Source organism: Eucalyptus grandis, chromosome 1, assembly GCF_016545825.1.
Source record: "Eucalyptus grandis isolate ANBG69807.140 chromosome 1, ASM1654582v1, whole genome shotgun sequence".
NCBI lineage: Eukaryota > Viridiplantae > Streptophyta > Magnoliopsida > Myrtales > Myrtaceae > Eucalyptus > Eucalyptus grandis.
Genome location: NC_052612.1, coordinates 42,053,396 through 42,075,430, shown reverse-complemented (window position 1 = coordinate 42,075,430; position 22,035 = coordinate 42,053,396). Strand labels below are relative to the sequence as shown.

The window sequence follows — 22,035 nt, the reverse complement described above, 5'->3', positions numbered from 1 at the left end:
GGTTTGGTGGCATGGTGGTGGTTTGGCAGTGAGGGCGGCTTGGCTTGTGGACGACAATGGTGGCGTGAATGGACAGTGGCAGTGGTGTGAACAAACGAAGGCATAGACAAAGCGACGAGCGGCGGTAATGGACAGCGGTGGTGGTGGTGATCGGCGGTGATAATGGGGAAGAAATAGAGCAAAATGAGAGAGAGGATGGAGGGTGGGAGGTTCAGTTGACCAAATGAGGAGGAGGAGGAGGAGGAGGAAAGAGAGAGAGAGAGAGAGAGAGAGAGAGAGAGAGAGAGAGAGAGAGAGAGAGAGAGAGAGAGAGAGAGAGAGATTGGATAAGATTTTTCTCTCAAAAATACTACTACCTTCCTTAAAAGCCTCTCCTCCAAGCTTCTTGCCTTTTGTCTTCTTCTTCTTCAATGTCCAAGACCTTCTAGAAAGGGTATTTTGGTCATTTCACCACTTTGACACAAAATCCTAATTTTGTCCTTGGGTCCAATGGCTTGAATTGGACTTGGATGAGCTTGGCTTGACTTGGCTTGGTAGGGCCTAATTGGCTCCCCTTGGCCGCATCCTATAGGCGTGAGGCCCATTGGGCCTTCGCTTGGCCTAACTCTTTTTTTTTTTTTTTGACTTCTAGTTTTCGACCTGCTAAGCCTCATTCAAAAATTTAAAGTTTATCGAGAAATAGACAAATAGATGAGGCGACGTCTAATAAGTTGGTCTTGAAATTCTTGAAGCTTGATACCAAATTAAATTTCATGGCTAAAATTGATTAAATGCGACTTTAGTACGACCTAAACTATCGAGTGGCTTTTAGAGACTTCGCGTGTGTGACCCGTGGTCGATAATTTTCAATCCACGTTTGTGCCTCTTCAAATCATAGGCAATTCTCGATTGTCATGTAATCATGAGAAATCAATTACTCATCATGAATACAAGATCAATATAAAATTGATTTATGGTTGCTCCCAACAAGTATCGTAATTGTGCGGAATCACTCGCGAACTGTTTACATACTTCTGTTGAATCGATTTATATTTGTTCACTAATTGACTTATAACAATGTATTAATGTCCTTCATCGATCCTTATGGGTGAGCGGTCTATCCCTGACATAATTCTCTAGTCGTGCGCGTTTTAATCCTTTATGGCATCTCATAATAAATTAGTTAATTTATGAGTGATCATTTTAGAATAAATTCAATTATCAATGCATTGATAATATAACCATTTCATATATTTCGAAACGGGTCGAATTTCAAGATATCCAGATATACACTGTGCTAACCGATGTGTAATATATTTGGCATATAATCTAGTTTATCACGAGCGAACGAAGCATATCGACATTAGATACCACTTCATTCGAGATATTTTAGCTAATGGTAATGTTATTGTGAAAAAGATTGTTACAGTAAATAACCTGATAGACATAATGACTAAACTGGTGACTTGGTAAGAGTAAAATTAGATAGAGATCAAAATTCCGCAGTCAGGGAACTTCCGATTCATTCAACCGCGCAAACTAGTGTTCACAAAATCTAAATCACTAGTTCACTTGCATAGCTATCTCCCGTGATGATAAATCTCTTTCCTTGTATTCTGAGAATTTTTCAAACTAGTTGTAGAGGAATGCGACATTGTTGCTCGCTGAAATGTCGAAGCATTGTTTAGCTGGTAATAGTACTTAAATTCAACTTTAGATTACATCTGAAGATCATCGCTGCACTTTAATTTGTTAAAAATATATTACAATTTGCAAGGAAAAGAACCTATCATCTTGTCGTCGATGGAGTTATAATAAGAAGTATTGACACAGTAAGAGAAACCAATTCCTGCAGGAGATTCCAGGTACAACATGTTTGCTTTTGCAAATAAATTGAAAAATGCAAGCATTAGCCGATTACAGAATCTCCAATGGAGCGAATGCAATCACCGTTACATTCACGCTTGACAATAATATATTTGACACAAGGTCCAATTTGTTATTTATTGTGTGATCCCACATTTTCTCTTTAAAGTGGCGGTTATTCGACATGTAGTGTTTCCACGCTCCGTACTTTTTTGTGACAACTGTCCATTTGCTAACCGTCTTGATGGGAGATGGTATATAAAAGAAATGATCGTTCATTTATAACGGGTAATCACAAGGTTTAACACAAACCCTCTCAATCTTGGAATACACCATTAGTACGCGAGGGAATTGGGTTAATAGAGTGTGCCTAATATTTCTCTGAATTTTCAGGATTTGCCGACGAATGTGAATACGTTCAATGGCTGGAGGTTTGTCTATAATTGATCCTGGTTTCCGCATTTGATTTTCACTTCTAACATTGGGTATCAGAGCAAGTTTAGTGCCTCTACCTTGTTTTTTTGTTGATTCTTGGTGTATTTTTCGGGCTTTTGAAGATGAACAATATTCGGATTTTTTAGGCCAATAGAGAAACTCGCTGATTCTAGGCAAATTTCGGCGACCCACCCCTTGATTTTGGACCAATACGTCATGAGTTATTTTGGCATATCAGTGTTCGCCGGAGGCTAATCGGGTAGCGGAAGTCACAGTGGTTAAGGGTTTGTGTTCTGGGAAATTTTCATTTGATTTGGGGCAAATTTCTTTGTCATTTTCACCGAAACTTGAATCCATGTGGTCGTGCTGGCATTCTCTCCAAAACCCATTATTTATTTGTGTCTTAGATGGATTGCTGGAGAAGAAACAGCCGGCAAAATTGCTGCAGAACGGCGAAAATCGTGAAGAAAAGGGTTCTGAGCGCAAGGGAGAAGGCGCGTGGGCTTCACGTGCGTGCTACAGTTGTAGGAGTGTGGAACCCACGCACCACGCGCGCGCAACCACGTGGGATCCATGCGAGCGCCAACCGTTGGTGCTTGGGCCCACGCACGCAGAACTACCCATGGCAGTTGCTAGGCGCATGCACTTGTGCAGTGGATTACGCACGTGCGAGCCATGCTCGGCACATGCCTGACGTGTTGCAGCCCTTTTTTTTTTACCCTTTTGCTCCTACGCCATTTTTAAAATTCTCGTTTTGCCCTTTCTACAATTTTACAATATTGTTCTACCCTTTGGTGAATTTATTTACTATTTTGTCATTTCATGCATTTTTATGAATATTTTATACATGAAATTAAATGTCCAATGATCCATATATTTAATTAATTAGAGAGAGGCCATGGCATCTTTAATTAATTAATTATATATTAAGAGCCTTCGGATCATATTTAAAAATAGACATTGATTGTAATTAATTATATTAATATGATGAATTTTATTCCACATGAATTTTCATTATATTAATATGGTTAATTAGGATGAAATATCATTTTAGTTTTTCTTAATTTACCCACAGGGATTAAGAAAAATTATATAATATGGTAGTTTCTTCATAATGTAATTATGAATCTATTTAAATTAAAAACTTAGCCCACATGCAGTTTTTATGTTATGTGATTCATATTCGTGACGTGTTTACATTGGTAAAACATGATTTATGTATCTTTTGCCTCAAATTTTGTGACATAAGCATAATTATTTGATATGCAATTGTGCAATTTGTGAATTTCTCTGAATTTAAGTGTGATGTTCCCATATTGAATGATGAGAACTATAAAATTTGGAAGGAGTTAGTACTTCTTCAATTGGGGTGGATGGACATTGACTATGCTATAAGGAAGGATGAACCACCTGCTCCTACCGATTCAAGCATTGCAACTGAGATAGCCCTCTACCATTCCAACTGTTAAGGCTAAAATATCTCATAGTATTCGTGGTTCGATTGCTCAGCATAACAATGTTAATGCTTTATTGGAGGCCATTGATGCGCAGTTTGAGATTTTTGAGAAAGCGCATGCCATGACCCTAATTATGAAGTTTTCATCATTAAAGCTCACTAGTGTTAGAGGTGTGCGTGAACACATCATGCAAATGAGATATTGCGGCTCAACTTAAGAACTTTGAGGTTGAGATATCTAAATCATTTCTTGTGCATTATATTTTGAACACTCTCCCACAACAGTATGCACCTTTTAAGATTTCTTACAACACACATAAGAATAAATTGTCAATTAATGAACTCATGACCATGTGTGTTCAAGATGAAGAAAGACTGATTATGTAATTGGGAGAGAGTGCTCATTTGGCAACACAAGAAAAGAATAAGGGACATGGCAAGTATAAGGGAAAATGTAAAATAACTCCCCAAGCTGACATTAAGAAAGAATTCAAATGTTTCTTCTGTAAAAAGAATGGGCATATAAGGAAAGATTGCGTCGGATTTAAGGCCTGTCTTGAGAAGAAAGGTAATCTAATCTCTTGTGTTTGTTATGAATCTAATATGGCTGATGTGAGTCACAACACATGGTGGATTGATTTTGGATCTACAATCCACATTTCGAATTCCTTGTAGGGTTTTCAAAACCACAGGAAGCCAGTGTGAAGTAAACAAAGCATTTATCTAGGAAACAAGATACGTTCGCATGTCGAAATTATTGAGACATGTAGACTAATTCTCAATAGTGGCTTTGTTTTGAATTTGGAAATGACCTTTTATGTTCTAGTTTCTCTAGAAACTTTATTTCAATTTCAAGACTTGTACCTTTGGGTTAGTATTTTAACTTTTCAGATTCAAACTTCTGTTTATCATTTAAATTTGAAATTGTTGGGAGTGGTATTTTGTTTGATTGTTTTTTTCGAATAAATTTACAAGACAATGCATATTATAACGCGATGCATGTTCATAATAACGCTAGTATAAAACGATGTGTTGTGAAAGAAGATTCCTCTACATTGTGGCACCGGAGATTATGACATATCTCCATAAAAAAAAATTAAGGGATTGGTAAATGATGGAGTACTCAGTACTTTAGATTTTACTGATTGTGATACTGGTGTGTGGATTGCATAAATGGAAATCAGACCAACAAGAAGAAGAAATGTGCCAAGAGGAGTAAATAAATATTAGAAATATACATACGGATATTTGTAGTCCGAATATGGACTTATGTTGTCAAAAATACTTCATCTTTTTCATAGATGATTACTCACATTACATGTATCTCTACTTGCTTCATAATAAGCATGAAGCATTAGATACTTTTAAGGTATTTAAGGCAGAAATAGAGAAACACTGCGGCAAACAAATTAAGATCATGAGATCAGATAGAGGTGGAGAATTCTATGGTAAATACACTAAAGATGGACAAGCACCTAATCCATTTGCAAAGTTTCTTCAAGAGTATGTGATATTTGCCCAATATACTATTCTTGGTTCTCCGGACCAAAACAATGTAGCGGAAGAAGAAAACAAACTTTATTGGACATGGTACAAAATATGCTCAGCGGCTCCAAACTTCCTAAGTCTTTGTGGACTGAAGCACTTAAGACGACAGTGTACATATTAAATTGAGTCCTGACTAAGGCTGTCCTAAAGACAGCTTTTAAGTTATTTAAAGGTTGAAAACTAAGTTTGCAACATGTACGTGTTTGGAGATGCTCATCTAAAGTGAAAGTTTACAATCCACAAGAAAAGAAGTTGGACCCAAAGATTATAAGTTGATATTTCAATGGATATGCCGAAAGGTCCAACGGATATAGGTTTTATTATCGGGAGAAGTATAGCCCAAGTGCCAAAACTTGGCACGGAGGGACACTTAAGATCCATAGAGATAGATCTAGAGGAATTTTAGGACTATCTCAAGAAACCTATATCAATAAAGTCCTAGAGAGATTTCAGATGAAAGATTGTTCACCAAATATAGCACCCATTGTGAAGGGTGACAGGTTCAATTTGACCAATGCCTAAAGAACGATCTAGAAAATGAACAAATGAATAACATTCCATATGCTTATGTTGTCGGAAGCTTAATGTATGCTCAGGTTTGCACTCGATCTAACATCGCTTTTGATGTGGAAATGTTGGGAAGATATCAGAGTAATCCAAGTATGGACCATTGAAGAGCTGCAAAGAAAGTGATGAGATACCTTTAAGGTACCAAAGACTACATGCTTATGTATAGATGGATTGACAACCTGGAAGTAGTTGGTTATTTAGATGCGGACTTCGCAGATTGTGTTGATTCACGAAAATCAACATCTTGATACATTTTTATGTTAGTTGGTGGAGTTGTGTCATGGAGAAGTGCGAAGCAAACTTTGACTGCTACTTTCACTATGGAGGTTGAGTTTGTTTCTTGTTTTGAGGCTACCTCGCATGGTGTATGGCTGAAGAGTTTTATTGTTGGGTTTAGAATTGTTGATTCTATTTCTAGGCTATTAAGAATATATTATGACAATTTAGCTGTGGTTTTTATGGCTAAAAATGCCAAAAGTAGCAGTCGAAGTAAGCATATCGACATCAAGTATTTAGCCATAAAGGGAACGTGTTAAGGAGAATAAAGTGGTCATAGAACACGTTACCATTGAATTGATGATAGCTGATCCTTTATTAAAGGCATGTTACCGATGAAGTATAAGATTCATGTAACTAGTATGGGAATAGGTCCCATCATGTGATTTTCGTCATATGGACGATTTTTATTGTATGAAACTCTTATTTTGTTGTAATGTTGATTCTCAGTTTTTGGTATGCACAATTTGTTGTTTATTTATGAGAATAATATTTATATTTTGTTCTGGAATAAACATAGGGTTGATTGGATAATCTGTATGATGAAAATGATGGGATCAAGTGGGAGAATGTTATTTATATTGTGTGATCCCACATTTTCGGATCCACATTTTCTCTTTAAAATGGTAGTTATTCGACATATAGTGTTTCCACGCTTCATACATTTTCATGACAACTACCCATTTGGTAACCATCTTGATGGGATGTGGTATATAAAATGAACGATCGTTCATTTCTAACGGATAATCACAAGATCTAATACAAACCCTCTCAATTTTGGAATACACCATCAGTACACGTGGGAATTGGGTTAGTAGAGTGTGCCCAATATTTCTATGAATTTTCAGGATTTTCCGATGAACATGAATGTGAACAATGGCTGAAGATTTGTCTATAATCGATCCTGGTTTCCGCATTTGATTTTCACTTCTAACATAATTCAGTTTCCTATGAGCAACGAGAGATAACATGTTCAAATGTGTTTAAGCTGCTAAGAGCATATGCTCAACCTTTATTCCAGCTATAGTCATTTTTCAGGAGCAGATCTCCACTGGGCTTGAATGGTCCGTGCTCAATGAACGCACCAACTCCAACGGATGAACAACTAGGCCCTGCAAAGTGCAAACACCACACACGCAAACTCCAGTACTTTTCAACATGTTCATTTCATTTCTTACCATCACCCTCTCAAATCTAGTCCAGACGCTTTTACCTCCATTGAGCCAAAGCACGAGAGGCTCCGAAGCCGGGCCAGCTTCAGCTTCGGCGAAGTAATAGAAGAGAGCTCTTTGTTGCTTCTCATCCACGGTGATGTACCCTGCATACTGGCCGAAGCTGACGATTTTGTCAGCATCTGAGATGGTGTTCAATGTCGAGCTTGAGCACATTTGGCTCAGTCTTACACTGAGTGCCGTTGCGAGAAGCAAGGGCACTAGTTGTAGACGCATTGCAAGCGAGAGAGAGAGAGATTGAGGATTTTGTTGGAAACGTAAAGTTTGAGTACTTTACGTCGATCCTCCAGTTTCACATTTATATTTTTTTATTACTCTTTTGCTTTGTATCGTTGTTTTCGGGAAGACGCATTTGTTTTTCCCTTATAGACCCAAAGTCAACGCTTACAAGGATAATGAGCCCGTTTGGTTCAGCTTTAAGGAAATGTCTTTGGGAAAATGCAAACACCTTTAAGGTAAATGGGTTTTTCAAAATGCTTTAGTATTTGGCAAATTATAATTTAAAGTGCATTGAAAAGTGACTTTTGCGTAAATATCGTTTGGTAAATCTTACATTTGCAAAATGCTTTTATTTTTTATTTTTAAAAATAAAAATCAAATCCAATGAAACTCCGTCACCGATCAATAGCTGGCCAACCACCGGCGGCCAAATCTAGTCTCTGGCGATTGGGGTATGGGGAAGATAAATGCTCGGGGAAAAAAAAAGGTCAATGGATGAATTGTAAAAGTGGACTTGCATTTCCAAAATGCCGAAAGCCCAAAGTAGGTCGAGACCTGCTTTGGGCTTTTTAGCCTTCCTGATGGTTTTTATTTTTATTTTTTATGAGCCAAGTCAAACCCGTTTGCCCATGTTGGGCCAAACCCGGCTCATTAAGGAAGGGCCCATAAAAGGAAGGGGTATTTATTTTTTAAGTGAAAATAACTGCTGTATAGATATGAAAAAGGAGGGACATTCTGAAAAAAGAGAATGAAACAATACATTCATTTCCATCCCTTGAGACACTCCCTTTTGAAGAATATTCCAAGGCTTCAATCGATTCCTCTGAAACTGTAACGAGTTCTTAATCTCTGGCAAACAAGATATGTTCATCTCCGTAATATATCTTTCGATTGGTGTTATATATTTCTCGGGCACGTGTTTTATTTTCGGTATTCGATCATTCCAACATTGGTTCATTTTTCAGGAATCCGTTTCCAACATTGGTATCAGAGCGATGTTTTTCATATTTCCTTATCATTGTTGACGTTTATAATTTTTTTTTTTGGCTGAAATTTTGAGAAACATTGCTGTCGGACATTCAGGGATGGAAATCCCAACACCCATCTATTGTTCGCCCTTCCTTTTTTTATTTTCTGTGAATCAAAATTTATTTTTGATAGTGTAGGGTCGTAGTTCTCGTTAAGACAAGAAAAGTGATGGGTGGAATGCCACCAAGGGCCACATCAGTGTTGGTTGGATGGTCCGCATTCACGTCAGTGCTAGCTAGCCAAAAGTGGCCGAATAGACCGAATTGACATAATTGCAAAAGATTTAGAACTGAATTAGCCAAAAAAAAAAAAAAAAAGTTTAGGACATTGATTTGGAAAAATTGCAATAGGTTTAAGATTTTTTTGTAATTTTCATTTAGTAGATCTAGTGTAGTGAAGTAGATTTTTGTCATAGATGACAAAACATGTTCATAGTGGTGGAAAGATTGTGAAGACACATTGGCTAATGTTACGCTAGAATGATCTCTTGAGAGTCATAACCATAATCAGGTGTGAAATTTTGAAAACTACATTTGAAAAGTTACTACTATATTGACTAGATTCAGTCTGCAATTGAGATTCATCTCTAGGAAACACGAGTTCAAGACTTTTCCTAAATAAATTAAGGATTGGATTATCAAATAAAGAGAGCCAGCGATCAAGCTAGCTAGTTTTAGCACTAGCGGTGATTTTATCTACGATGATCGCCAATGAGCCGATTGCTCTCGCCATGGCCGATGACACCCTAATGGTGGCAAGTTGGTTCGCTAAGCTCAAACATTCGAAGCCAAAAACCGCACACATTCAGTTCTATTTCCACAACCTCCTAGAAAGAGCTCGACGACCGAGAAGTCCTGACTATTTCCCGCATAAAGATGATGATGGACGATCTATTGACGAAACACCCCGAGCAGACATCCTCCGTCCTCGGCGGGGATCGAGCCGTCAGGCCTGCTCGTGAACATGAACCTCGTATTCTATGAAAGAACCCTAAGCATCATGGATCGCAACATGACTTAGGAATCCCATCGGGAGATGCCTACAACCAACGGACCCTTGCTTTCCGGTTGTCAAGAGGAGTTGCCACAATTGGTGACATCGAGGAAATGTCTTTTATTTTTCAGTTTTTCGAGCCAACATTTTTCCATCGATGCCATCAAGAGATGCTTGGAGGTCCCCAAGGTGACATCCTACACTAAAAACCAAAATGATGGAGAACGAAAAGATTTTAATCTCGTATTTTTTTCTGGCACACCATGCGATTCGACCTAAAGACAAGACAATGGATGAAATTTTTTTTTACGGCCTAGCATGTAGCTACTCATTCAATCAACAAAAAAACAAGAACCTTAAGCTCTGTCTCTTGCTTCTCCTTAAAATGCGTATCTTCCATCAAGAATCTTTCAAATTTGCCACTGCGGTTGCCCCGCCTTTTCATCCCTCTCTCTCTCTCTCTCTTTTTATTTATTTTTTATTATTTTTTTCTCAGATGATAAACCCTAGACACCATCCTTGCAGCCAAATAACATCGAGGGAAAAATATCACAGTAACTCACCGTCCCGACTGCCCAATTGAATCCGGGTTTCAATGAGAAACAAAACCCATAACCATCTAATTCTACATTGAAGCGTAGAAAAGTGATGAAATAACTATCATCGCTATTTGCTAATCAAAAATGGCTCCCACACTATTGGGGCATGGTTCATACTCCCCGAATCACTAGATGGCTTTTAAACTTTGAGCTCATATTTTATTAATAATTTAGATTTAGAACTATAAATAGCTACTCGATTATATAATCTCTTTGTCTTATAATTGAAGAATGTAATAGAAAAGTGCGATGTGCTAATTATAGTATAATCATCTACTGAACGTAGCCTTAGTTTAATGGTGAACAAAAATAAAATCGTGTGTCTCGAATTCTTCTTCTTACTTGACTCTTTATTTTTCTTATGATTGTGCATTGAATCCTTAACACACACCTATCAACCCCTACGCTAAGAATAAAGAAATGTTGCAAAGAAGTGTGTATCGTCTACGTTCAGTATTCACATTGCAAAGAAAAGTGTATTGGTATGGTTTAATATTGGTTTGAGAAACTTCACGACAAACCAAGTGCCGGTATCCAATCACGTGAATTCCGATATTTTATTACTCTCCAATTAAAATCATGAACGTTTGCGTAAGAGAGTAGGGCCTATTGGAAAGTGTCTACATTAATTGGCATTGCATTGATTAGGAGATCACTTTGTATTTGCAGAAACAGGCTACTATAAGCATGTTAGACAGTGCACGAAAACTTAGTACAATCACATTTTCGAATTGTATTGGGTTTTACACATCCTGGCCAGATAGAAATGTGGTAGGTCGGCTTACTATGGGTGTTAGTGTTTAATAGTGACAGGTGATGGATGGGTCCATTAGACACGATTATATACAAATGGCTATGGTCCCCTCTCCATTTCCAAAAGTACATGCTCTAGGGTTCTATCCATCAAGGGCTGTCATGGTAAAAGGGAGATTGGAGAGGACGACCTAAGTAAGGAGGCTCGATCAGAATTAAATCTGTGGATTCTTCGCACTATCCAATTGGTTTAATAGGTTAGCGTTATCCAAAGGTGTTTTGAATTTATACACGATCTTGGATTGAACATTTCGTTCATAGTAGATTAGCGATTTTCTTGCAAAGTGTCCGTTATCAACATTCCTTATATTTGAAGAAACATAATACGCTGATGTAATTCTTTTTCTACATTCAAAGTTTCGACCTGTGATAAGAAATTAACATATGTTTATACGCTCTACATTTAAGAAAAGGAACACCGCAAGTTTTATAATTTTTATGCAGCGCTCATTTTAATATTATAACTTTTCAACTGATCACCCGAGTGTCATTAATCTTTTTAAACAAAGTCACTACAAGTACTATGAATTTCAATGCCATGTTAGATTTTCTAGTAAGGGAAATCACCAATGTCACTCAAATAAACTTTTTTTTTTTTTTTTAAGTTACGACGTTTAAGTAATTGTTTAAAAAGTTCTGATAATAAAAAGAATCACTATATAAAAGTTATAATATTTGTGGTGTTTGTCTTTTCTCTTGAAATTTATGTGCGTCCTTTAACATGTTCTCTCCTGCAGAGCGTGCCATTTTTTAGCCCCTAGAACGTGCAAAGATGCCATTTATATTGTTTTTATTAGTTTCAAATCCAAACTGAATACCGCAAGGACGATGACTTGACGACTTCTGTCGCTTCCGCCTCTAAAGGCGTCTTCTACTTATAAGTCTCCTCTTGGGTTCATTTTCGCCTGTTAATTCTTTCCAAAAGTAGCTACTTTCCACACAATATCAGATTAAAAGAGAGATGGCAAAGCTAGGTTTAACGGCAATGGTGATGGTGGCGGCTCTTGCTCTGGTGGCCATGGCCGCACGGCTTGCCCATGCCGTGGCGGATGACCCCAAGAAGGTGGACAAGTGGTTCAATAGGCTTAGCCACGCTGAGCGTAAGACCACACGCCTCCGCTTCTACTTCCACGACACGGTCTCAGGCAAGAGTCCCACAGCAGCGCGCATTGCTGAAGCCACGATGACCAAGAAGTCCCCGACACTATTCGGGGTGGTCTTCATGATCGACGACCCGTTGACCGAGGGACCCGAGCCAGAGTCCCCCCTTGTGGGCCGGGCTCAAGGGTTCTATGGCTCAGCTGGGCTGGAGTCACTGAGCCTACTCATGAACATCAACCTCGTATTCACGAGTCCGGAGTATAATGGCAGCACTCTGAGCATAATGGGCCACAACCCGACATATGAGACCTACCGGGAGATGCCCATCGTCGGCGGGACTGGCTTTTTCAGGTTGGCGAGCGGAGTCGCAACGGCAAAGACATACTTTCTCAACCTCACCACCTTTGATGCGGTAGTTGAATACAATGTAATAGCTATGCATTACTAGACATTAATTGGACAAGTCATGGCTAATGTCGTTGTCCATTTTTCTTTTCTTTTGACCTTTGACTTTGTGGGATCCAAAGGTTGTTTACGGCGTAATTATATCGCTGTAGTTTGTGTGTAGATGGTTTGTTTCTAATTTGGTAATGCTCTACATGCTTTCTGTCTTGTTGTGTGACCTTAGGTGAACTAACTCTTTGACAAAAAAAAAAAAAAAAAAAAAGAACTAAACTGGACTCGGTTTCATCACTGGTCAGAGATACTGTGACCTAACCGAAATACGAAGAGAGCAGGTGATGTACCAGTCACGTACAGTTTTCGCCTCTCTGAAATAGATCCTGCTGAAAATGTCAATGATTTTTACCCACCTAATAGTGCTGAAATTGGAAGCAACTACATGAAAATTAACAATAACATTGAGTTTGATATAGATAAATACATGAAAATTGGAAGCAACTACACATGAAAATTAACTTTTTTATTTTTTTTTTACTAATTCGGTTTCAGTAGGACAACTATCTTACAGTAAATTGAACTGGCTAAGCACAAATTATCGTGCCCATGGGGTACGCTAGGTAGCCAAGTGTCAATCACTTAACAATAACATTGAGTTTGATATGGATAAATACTTTCCCACTCTTCAGAAAAGTTTGAGCGACACAATTGATATTAACATTGATTTAAGCAACTACAAAATCCGTTTTGAATTTTATATAGATAAATATTCATTTGATTTAGCCCATTTAATCGACCAATGTCTGATTTCAAGTTTAATTGTTATATTTTGAATACATATCCTAATTTGATTGGACAATTGCATTTGCAAAAAACACTGATTAAGTATTAAAACAATTTTCAGCGTTTTATGTTTGGCTCAAAATTTTCGCCATTTGAAAATCTATTTAAGAAACTACCTTGTAATAAGCCCCGTTAGAGTAGAGCATGATTTAAAACGCTTTCTCTAGTTTATCCTCCATTTAAGTTCAAACTCAATAAGAGGATAAAATATTCATGTATTTTTTCTATTCATTTGCAGAAAGTAAGATCCAGTAAGAAATGGGAACCCGATATGCATCAAATCATTAAGCCAAAAGCTTATTGGCGATATGTGCGCCACGTGGCAATCACGAAGGCAGGTTGAAGTGGCACGTGAGAAGCACTGTAACTAATGTTCTCTCAATTTCGGCTTTAATTGTTATATAGATTAGAGTGCCCTTTCTCATAGAGATTAAAAAAGAAAAACCCATAATTCCAATATTTTCATGGGGTGAAAATTTGAGGTTGAACTAATGTGCTTATCTCTCTTTAGATCGGCTTCCACACCTACCGCCCCCAAACGAAAAAGAAAAAGAAAAATTGCATAGAAAGTGTATCGGTAACATTCCCCCGTTACACCGACTAGCTTATGTTAGGGAGATAGCCTTAATTGACCCGAACCAACACATGTGATTGGGTTTAAAAAACTTTAACCAACACATGTGATTGGGTTTAAAAAACTTTACTACAAAGTAATTGCAAGTATCCAATAATAGGGTCCTAATCACGTCAATTCAATGCTGCCAATTTTAATCATAAACGTTCACCGCGTTAAAGAAGAGCATATTGGAAGATTTCTATATTAATTTACATTGCCATCGATTGCGATATCACCCTTTATATTTGTGAAATAGAGGGCCAATAAATAATATTAGACAATGCATGAAAATTCTACAATTGCATTATCAAATTATAGAAATGTGTTAGGACAGTGCACTATAAGCATAATGTCCTAACCGTGATGAGTGATGGATGGGCTCATTAGAAGTGACGATATGCAAATGGCTAAGTGCCGTCTAGGTAAAAGGGAGATTGAAGTGGAAGACCTAAGTAAAGAGGATCGATTAGAATTCAAAAGTAAAGTGGCTTGGTAAGAACTAAATCTGTAAATTAGGCAAGTGTTAATAATTCAAATAATCTTTTAAGTGTACTGAATAAATATGTAATATATAGGTGATCTTGGGTTTGAAAGTTTTGTTTATATTAAATAAGTGATTTTCTTACGGAGCTTTTGTCGTTAATACTCCTCGATTTTGAAGAAATGTAACATGCTAATATCGCTTTCCCTAGATTCAAATTTTCGATAAAATTAAGTGAAATGAAATTACCATGCATTCACCTACCCTGCATATTCGGAGCTCATATGCCTTTTTCTAACACGTTCTTTCGTGCAAAGCATGCCCTTAAATAGTTAACTTCTGATTAAAAAGAAATGATTAGTGTCAATTTCCAAATCAAAAACCGCAAGGACGATGCAAAGTCGGTACTAACGCGAGATTGACTCGGTGGTCCCTCGTGAATCGCTTGACTTTTAAAAAATTATTTTGGGCCTATGACCGATTAAGACCTATCCTCACGTCTGTCCGTATAGGGTGAACTCGCGTTTCATAACGTAGACAACATGATGAAGCCTGTCCCTAGGGAAAAAGCACGCCCAGTTAAGTGATTGATCTCGACGACTTTTGTTGCTTCTTTCCCTAAAGGTGTCTTCTTTATAAGTCTCCTCTTTGGGTTCATTTCCGCCTATAAATTCCTTCCAATAGTATCCACTTTCCCAGCGATTTCAGATCGAAAGACAGAGATGGTCAAGCCAGGTTTAACGGCAATGGTGGTGGCAGCTCTTGCTCTGGCGGTTGCCACTGCAGTGGTGCTCGCCCGTGCCGAGGCGGATGACCCCAAGAAGGTGAACGCCTGGTTCAATAGGCTTAGCCACGCCAAGCGCAAGACCACACGCCTCCACTTCTACTTCCACGACACGCTCTCGGGCAAGAACCCCACAGCGGTGCGCGTCGCCGAGGCTGCGATGTCCGAGAAGTCTCCGACGCTGTTCGGGGTGGTCAACATGATTGATGACCCGCTGACCGAGGGTCCCGAGCCAGAGTCCCCACTCATTGGCCGGGCACAGGGGTTCTACGGTTCGGTTGGGCTCGAGTCAGTGGCCCTGCACATGAACGTGAACCTTGTATTCATGACTCCCGAGTACAACGGCAGCACCCTGAGCATATTGGGCCGCAACCCGGCACTCGAGACCTATCGGGAGATGCCCATTGTCGGTGGGACTGGCATTTTCCGGCTGGCAAGTGGGGTCGCGACGGCAAAGACGTACTTTCTTAACCTGACCACCGGCGATGCTGTAGTTGAATATAAGGTCATAGCTATGCATTACTAGACATTTAGTAAATATATCGTGGCTTGTGTTGTAGTCTAGTCCAAAGGTTATGGAGTAAATTACACCATTGGAGTTGTGCATGGATGTTCTGTCGTTTCCAATTTGGTAATGCTCTCCGTGCTTCATGATTTTTCATTGATTTTGGTGGTTTGGAATCTTTCTTGTGTGGCTCTAGATGAAGTATAAATTAGACTCGGTTTATCACGGAGTAGGTAATGTTATGATGTTTGCTGCCTCGTGAAATCAAGCTTGCTGAAAACGTCAGTGATTTTATCCACCCAATGATTATGAAATTTGATGCAGTCCACATGAATTATTATTATTATTATTATTTGGATTTCCTATTTTAAAGTTACTGAAACCCAATATTATGTCTTGATCTGTTTTCGATTCGAAAACGGTCATCTAGCGAGCTCAATCAACCACAGCCTAACAACTGATCGATTCAATCGAATCCTTTCGCTTCCCTTATGCGCTCCCTTGGCGCTCTTCCCCTCATCAATGGTATGAGCTTCTTCCCTATCCTCGTCGATAGCTGTTTCTCCTGCAACCCTAGACTCCCATTTTGTGGTTTCCCTTAGTCTAATGGTTATACCCAAACCCTTTCCACTAGACTAGCTTCCTTGCCATCTACCCCAATTCTTGTCCTTTAAGAACACCAAAACCCTACTGACCACCTCCCAGTTTTTTACCTTTCAATCGCATCATCCTCACATCTCTTCTCCCTGGTTTGCGATTGATGGTGGATAGAGTAGCATGGACTTGCAAAGTTACCCATTCTCTGACCCCAAGATTAGATAATCGCTGATTTCGATTTCATCTCCAACCCTACCAAAAACCTCAACCCAAAACCCAGAAATCACGTTCGGTAGAATCAGTAACCACAACCTCCACAAGTCCCTGTAATCCTCTCACAACAGTCTCCTCATCCAATGCCTAACCATACCCCCAAATCAAATACTCACCAACAGAGCTCCCTTCACTCCACCTAGCTCCGACACTAAACCACACAGCAAACCAAAACCCAAATCCAGATCTACCACAACAAACAACTATACAGGTTAAGGATGGACAAAATCAAAGAAAATCAACTCTGTCTGGCAGCATTATGCAAAAGTATGGGAGATTTTTGGTTAGAAGATAAAGTCACCGAGCTGGATGCCCACATACCTAACAAAGATAAACAGGAAAGTGACCTAACCTTGTATGGAAAACTGCTTTCTAAACCGAATGTAAATTTCAAGGCATTTATCAGCACAATGAGGAAGGCATGGAAAACATATTTTGTTAAATGTGAAGTTATTGAGCCGGGTTTTTTCTCCATATTTAAATCGGTAGAGGACAAAAAAAGAGTAGCAGAAAATGGACCTTGGTCATTTGCAAGTAACTTACTTGTTCTCTTGGAAGGTAATCCTCACATCCCTGAACATTGCTATGACTTTTCACATAATGCCTTTTGGGTGCATACATTAGGGTTGCCCCGAGCTCAGATAAACAAAGACTCTGTTCGGAACATAGCCTCAAAACTAGGCAAAGTGGAGGATGTAAAACTGGAAGCTCGGAACAATAGTTGGCGCAAGATAGGCAAAGCAAAAGTAAGCCTAAATCTGTCATGCCCCCTGCAAACAGGAACATTGGTTAACTTAGGAGGGAATAAATGGTGGCTCGACTTTAATTATGAAAGACTACCTCATTTATGCTACTCATGTGGTCGACTTGGGCATTACGCCAATTGTTGCCCTGAAATACCTTATGAGGAGACAAGGTTGGCTCAAGACAAACCAGGAAAATACGATTCTTGGCTGAAAGCAGAAGTTAGAGAATCCAGCCCTTGTTGGTGTTGACACCTTAAAAAAAAAAAAAAAATTATTATTGCATGTAGATTATCTAGGTGTTTAGTATAGTTTTTTTTTTAAAATGGAAGATGTTTTCCGTAAAAAAAAAAAAAAAATTAAAAATTAATTAATTAAAAAAAAAAAGATTAAAAAAGAAAAAAAAAATTTGGGCCCAATGATCTAAATGTGACTAGCCAAGCCCAAGAGGTCAAACTGGAATTAAAACGGCAATTTGGGGCCAAAATGCAGTTTTCAAAAGTTGAGGGACCAATTCGCAAATTTTTGTAAAATTTCACCCGAGCCCTTAAATCATCATCTGGGCCTCCAATTGAGTTGAAATCGAATTTGGGCCGGGTCGAATCTATCAAATTGGGCCAAAATGACCAAACTTGCATTAAATTGGGTATTTTCGGATAAGAAGATGGCCAACTTTGAGGGATCTTTTTGCAAACTTGGGTGGGAAAAATCACAAACTCCGATCAAGATCTTAAACTACTATATATGAGCTTGCTAATTGATAAAAAATATCAGCCAAATTCATGGATTAAAGTGCCTAAACCAGCTGACAAATCCCAGTCCACGAGTTGGTTTGAAGTCGGAGTTGTTGAGTGGGCAACTTGGTGGCCCCACCATATCCTCCGTAGCTGTCCAGCCGGCCTGATCTTTGCACGTGATGGAAGACCGTAATGAGTAGTGCAAGTGGACGGAAATTTGTCAGGGATAAGCTGCTGGAAGCACGGGAAAGTCGCAGCAAAATCGGCACACTCAACATCTGCAAAATGGGAAAATCTTGACTAAGTCAGAAAGTTGTTGGACTGCTTAGTTGGTAGGCCTCGCAGGAGGGCAAAAAGCCGGTTAGGAGATCGTTGAATGCAGGAGAGAAGATCTATGAAGCATGCTAGTTTGAGGGATAAGAGAGAAGAGACGAGAGAGAGAGAGGAGAGCTCGGAATCGCTCCCCAAAGACACCTTCAGAAGCAACTCCAGAAAAGAAACCCAGAAAATTCTAGATCAACCTTTGGAGAGAAAAGTGAGATTTTCACAACCCTTCGGCCAAAATTAGCCAAAACCTTCAACTAGAGAGTGAAACTTCACTCAAATATCTTTCCATCCATAGGTCGCAAGTCCTAAATGGAGATCGGGAAGGCCTCCTAAAGCCCCCCGAAAAACACCCTCCAGGCGGGCCAGGAAACACTGAAAATTTTTCTAAGTGTTGAGCCCAGTTGGTCACGAGTGATGAAAAATCAGTGTTTTTGAGAAATTTGAGAAACAAATGAGGAAAATATTGACTTCTACCCCAAACTAGAATACATATAGTTTGGTTTGATGTCAATGTTTCCAACAAAAGACGTCTTGAAGTCTAATTTTAGAGGTCAACGAAAACCTTCGTTGTCAGTTCTTCTTTTTGCAGATCTCATTTCCAGTTGAAGAAGCCAACTTCCACGTGCTTCCAGAGGAAAATTTCTCGGTTTCCTTGGCCAAGAACCACTTGAAAAGGAAACTAGAAAGTAAGGTAAGCATCCTAGATGTACGTATTTTCGAGTTTGAGCATGTTTTGATCATGAAAATCAAGAGGGAAACCAGCCCGGAAAACTGATTTCTGAGGTTGAAATTTTTCTAAGTGTCTGAAACCTCTTCAAGAGTGTTGCATGTGTGCTTCTTGGAGAGGTCGTTTCGATGTTTTTCGGTGAGTCATTCTCCATTATGTTTGTTGCATTTGAAAGCCCGTGTTACCTACTTTCACGTGGATTAAGTAGCATTTCCCTTAGATCTCGCATGTGATGAGTGTTGGGGCTTGAATATGGGCATGTAACCTGTTTGCTTGACTTGGGTTCAAACCCAGATTTGCAAAATCAGCTCAAACCCGTGCATTTGAGGACGATTTTAGCTTGGTTCTAGTATTTTTTTAGCTATGATTTCTATCTAATCTTGTTCTTTGCATGTGGTAGTATAATCTTAATACTTTAGTTCCATATGAGATTACTTATAAGTGGAGATTGAAGGCTGCAAACATGGCTCGAGGAGGCTATTGGGGCTAGTTTAATGCACACCAAATGTTCGACAAAATGCAAAAACTAAGCTTCGATCTTGAGACGGTCGATTTGAGCTTGATTATTGTGATATTCATGTGCTGTGTTACTCCATGTTAGCATAGATCGGCTTAAAGAATTTATTATTTTTAAAAAATAATAATAATTAAAAAAGAGAAAAAAATATGAAATTTTCAAAAATATCAAAAAATGTTAGATAGCATCAAATTAGGATAGAAATGACATATATGAAATTTTCCTAATTTTAAAATGTCATTTTCCTAATTTAATGCTATTTTGGTATTTTATAACCATTTTTGTAAATAATCCATCTTGCGTAGATTAAAACTATTTAAAGTAATTTCATGCACGTAGAGCAATTTTATGCATATTTGAATTCTCATTTTGCTCATGGGGTCCTGTCCCGGGGCGTGATAACAAGGCCATGTAATATTATTTGCCCAACTTGTATTGGGTTTATATTTTCCGCGTTTATTTTCAAGTCATTTCAATTTCTTGGATGTTTACTTACGCGCTGCTTTTCATTAATTTGAGTGTAAATTTCTCTTCTAAATTATGTTAGGCTTAGTCTAGACATTAAAAAAAAAACTACAAAAACATTTGCATGGACACTTAGTGGTTTCATAAAGATTATAATTGGTAATCAAGATTGTGTGACCATTTAGATAAACAACTTTCCAAGTTAGTGGTACCGTAAGGGCGTTAATAGAAACATTGGCGTAAACAAGTCTCCGTTTCTAGAAATCTCTGGTTGCGTAAGAATCAAGACAACACTCCCGTGTCTTGATTGGTTTCTAGCCGACCCCAATAGGCTAGTGGCGACTCCTAGAATTACATAGGTTGTTAAGAATTAAAAATTCAAAATCCAATGTTGCGCGAGGTATGGGCTTGGGAGAGCCCGCGCCTAATCTAGGGCCATCGGTCCGCCTCTTTAGGCAAATACCCCTAAACCTCTTTTTCCTTTTTCCCCGGACGAAAAAAGAGGTCGTGACAGCTCGGGTGAAATTTTACAAAAATTTGCGAATTGGTCCCTCAACTTTTGAAAACTGCATTTTGGCCCCAAATTGCCGTTTTAATTCCAGTTTGACCTCTTGGGCTTGGCTAGTCACATTTAGATCATTGGGCCCAAATTTTTTTTTCTTTTTTAATCTTTTTTTTAATTAATTAATTTTTAATTTTTAATTTTTTTTTTACGGAAAAACATCTTCCATTTTTAAAAAAAACTATACTAAACACCTAGATAATCTACATGCAATAATAATTTTTTTTTTTTTTTTAAGGTGTCACAGTTGGAAGACCATTTATGGGCAAATTGATCAACAACCTAAAGAGGAGGAAATGGTGCCTGAAACCCCCATGCCATCTACTGATAAAGCATCCAGATCAGAGCCATTCACTGCTGAACCAAAGGCCTTAGCCATAATTTTATCCACTATTCCAACAAACGAACCAGGAGAAGATGTATGGATGGATGAACATGTTCCCCCAAACAAGGGGAAGAGGCCTCAACAAACCCAGCTCCTGCTTCTTCCCTTGATCGAGGAGGATAAAGGGGCTGGATACCTAAAGAAAAACAAGAACAAACTCAAAACCTCAATGACAAAAAAACAAAAAAGGGTTAACCCTTATGAGAAAAGATCCTCTACAATTCAGCTTTTGGATGAGGAGAACTTATTGGATACCCTATCCAATCGATGGAAGGCGTTATGGAACGGGCTTTGGTGGCTAGCCCTAATAAGCCACTAGGTTATACATGAAGATCCTATGCTGGAACTATCAGGGTCTGGGCACACCCCTGACAGTTCAGCACCTTAGAGCCTTAGTGGCTCGAGAGAGGCCTAACTTGGTGTTCCTTATGGAAACCAAGAATAAAGAAAGCAAGGTTGATCGAGTACGAAAGAGTATGAAGTTTAGCTATTCTACTATAATTAACCCAATTGGAATTGTGGGGGGATTAATTCTAATGTGGGATGATCAAGTACAAGTGGAAGTTCTGGCATGCTTTGGGGAGATCATTGATGTAAAGTGTAAAGTTCTCAGCAGCGGTTATCAAATGAGAATATCATTTCTACATGCATCTACCTACTTCCAAGAAAGATTAAGCCTTAGGCAAATGCTCTCCTCAATTAATTCATCCAACAACCTACCTTGGCTTTGTATGGGAGATTTTAATGAAGTTCTCTATTATTGGGAAAGAGTTGGAAGAAGAGAAGCATATAGACATAGAATGGTGGCTTTTCGTGCTTTCATGGACTCATGCTCATTAATGGATATGGAAAATAAAGGCTCCAAATTCACCTAGACTAATAATAGAGAAGGAGATGACCTAGTGAAGAAAATGCTAGATAGAGCTTTATGCAATTGGGCATGGAGAGTACAATTTCC

The 22,035-nt window shown here is 38.7% G+C and overlaps 2 protein-coding genes and 1 pseudogene across 2 annotated transcripts; 2 read left to right on the top strand and 1 right to left on the bottom strand.

Annotated features, from left to right (window-relative positions):
• Positions 1-1,534: 1,534 nt before the first annotated feature.
• On the bottom strand, positions 1,535-7,578 carry LOC104414361 (annotated as a pseudogene).
• Positions 7,579-12,000: 4,422 nt separating this feature from the next.
• On the top strand, positions 12,001-12,661 carry LOC104414356 (dirigent protein 23). Its single transcript, XM_010025434.2, has one exon. The coding sequence runs from the start codon at positions 12,001-12,003 to the stop codon at positions 12,562-12,564; it is 564 nt and encodes a 187-aa protein (XP_010023736.2). The 3' UTR covers positions 12,565-12,661.
• A 2,456-nt stretch (positions 12,662-15,117) lies between these two features.
• Positions 15,118-16,056, top strand: LOC104414351 (dirigent protein 23). The gene has a single exon (XM_010025426.3). It carries the CDS (start codon positions 15,178-15,180, stop codon positions 15,763-15,765), a length of 588 nt encoding a protein of 195 aa, XP_010023728.2. The 5' UTR covers positions 15,118-15,177; the 3' UTR covers positions 15,766-16,056.
• The last annotated feature ends 5,979 nt before the right edge of the window (positions 16,057-22,035 follow it).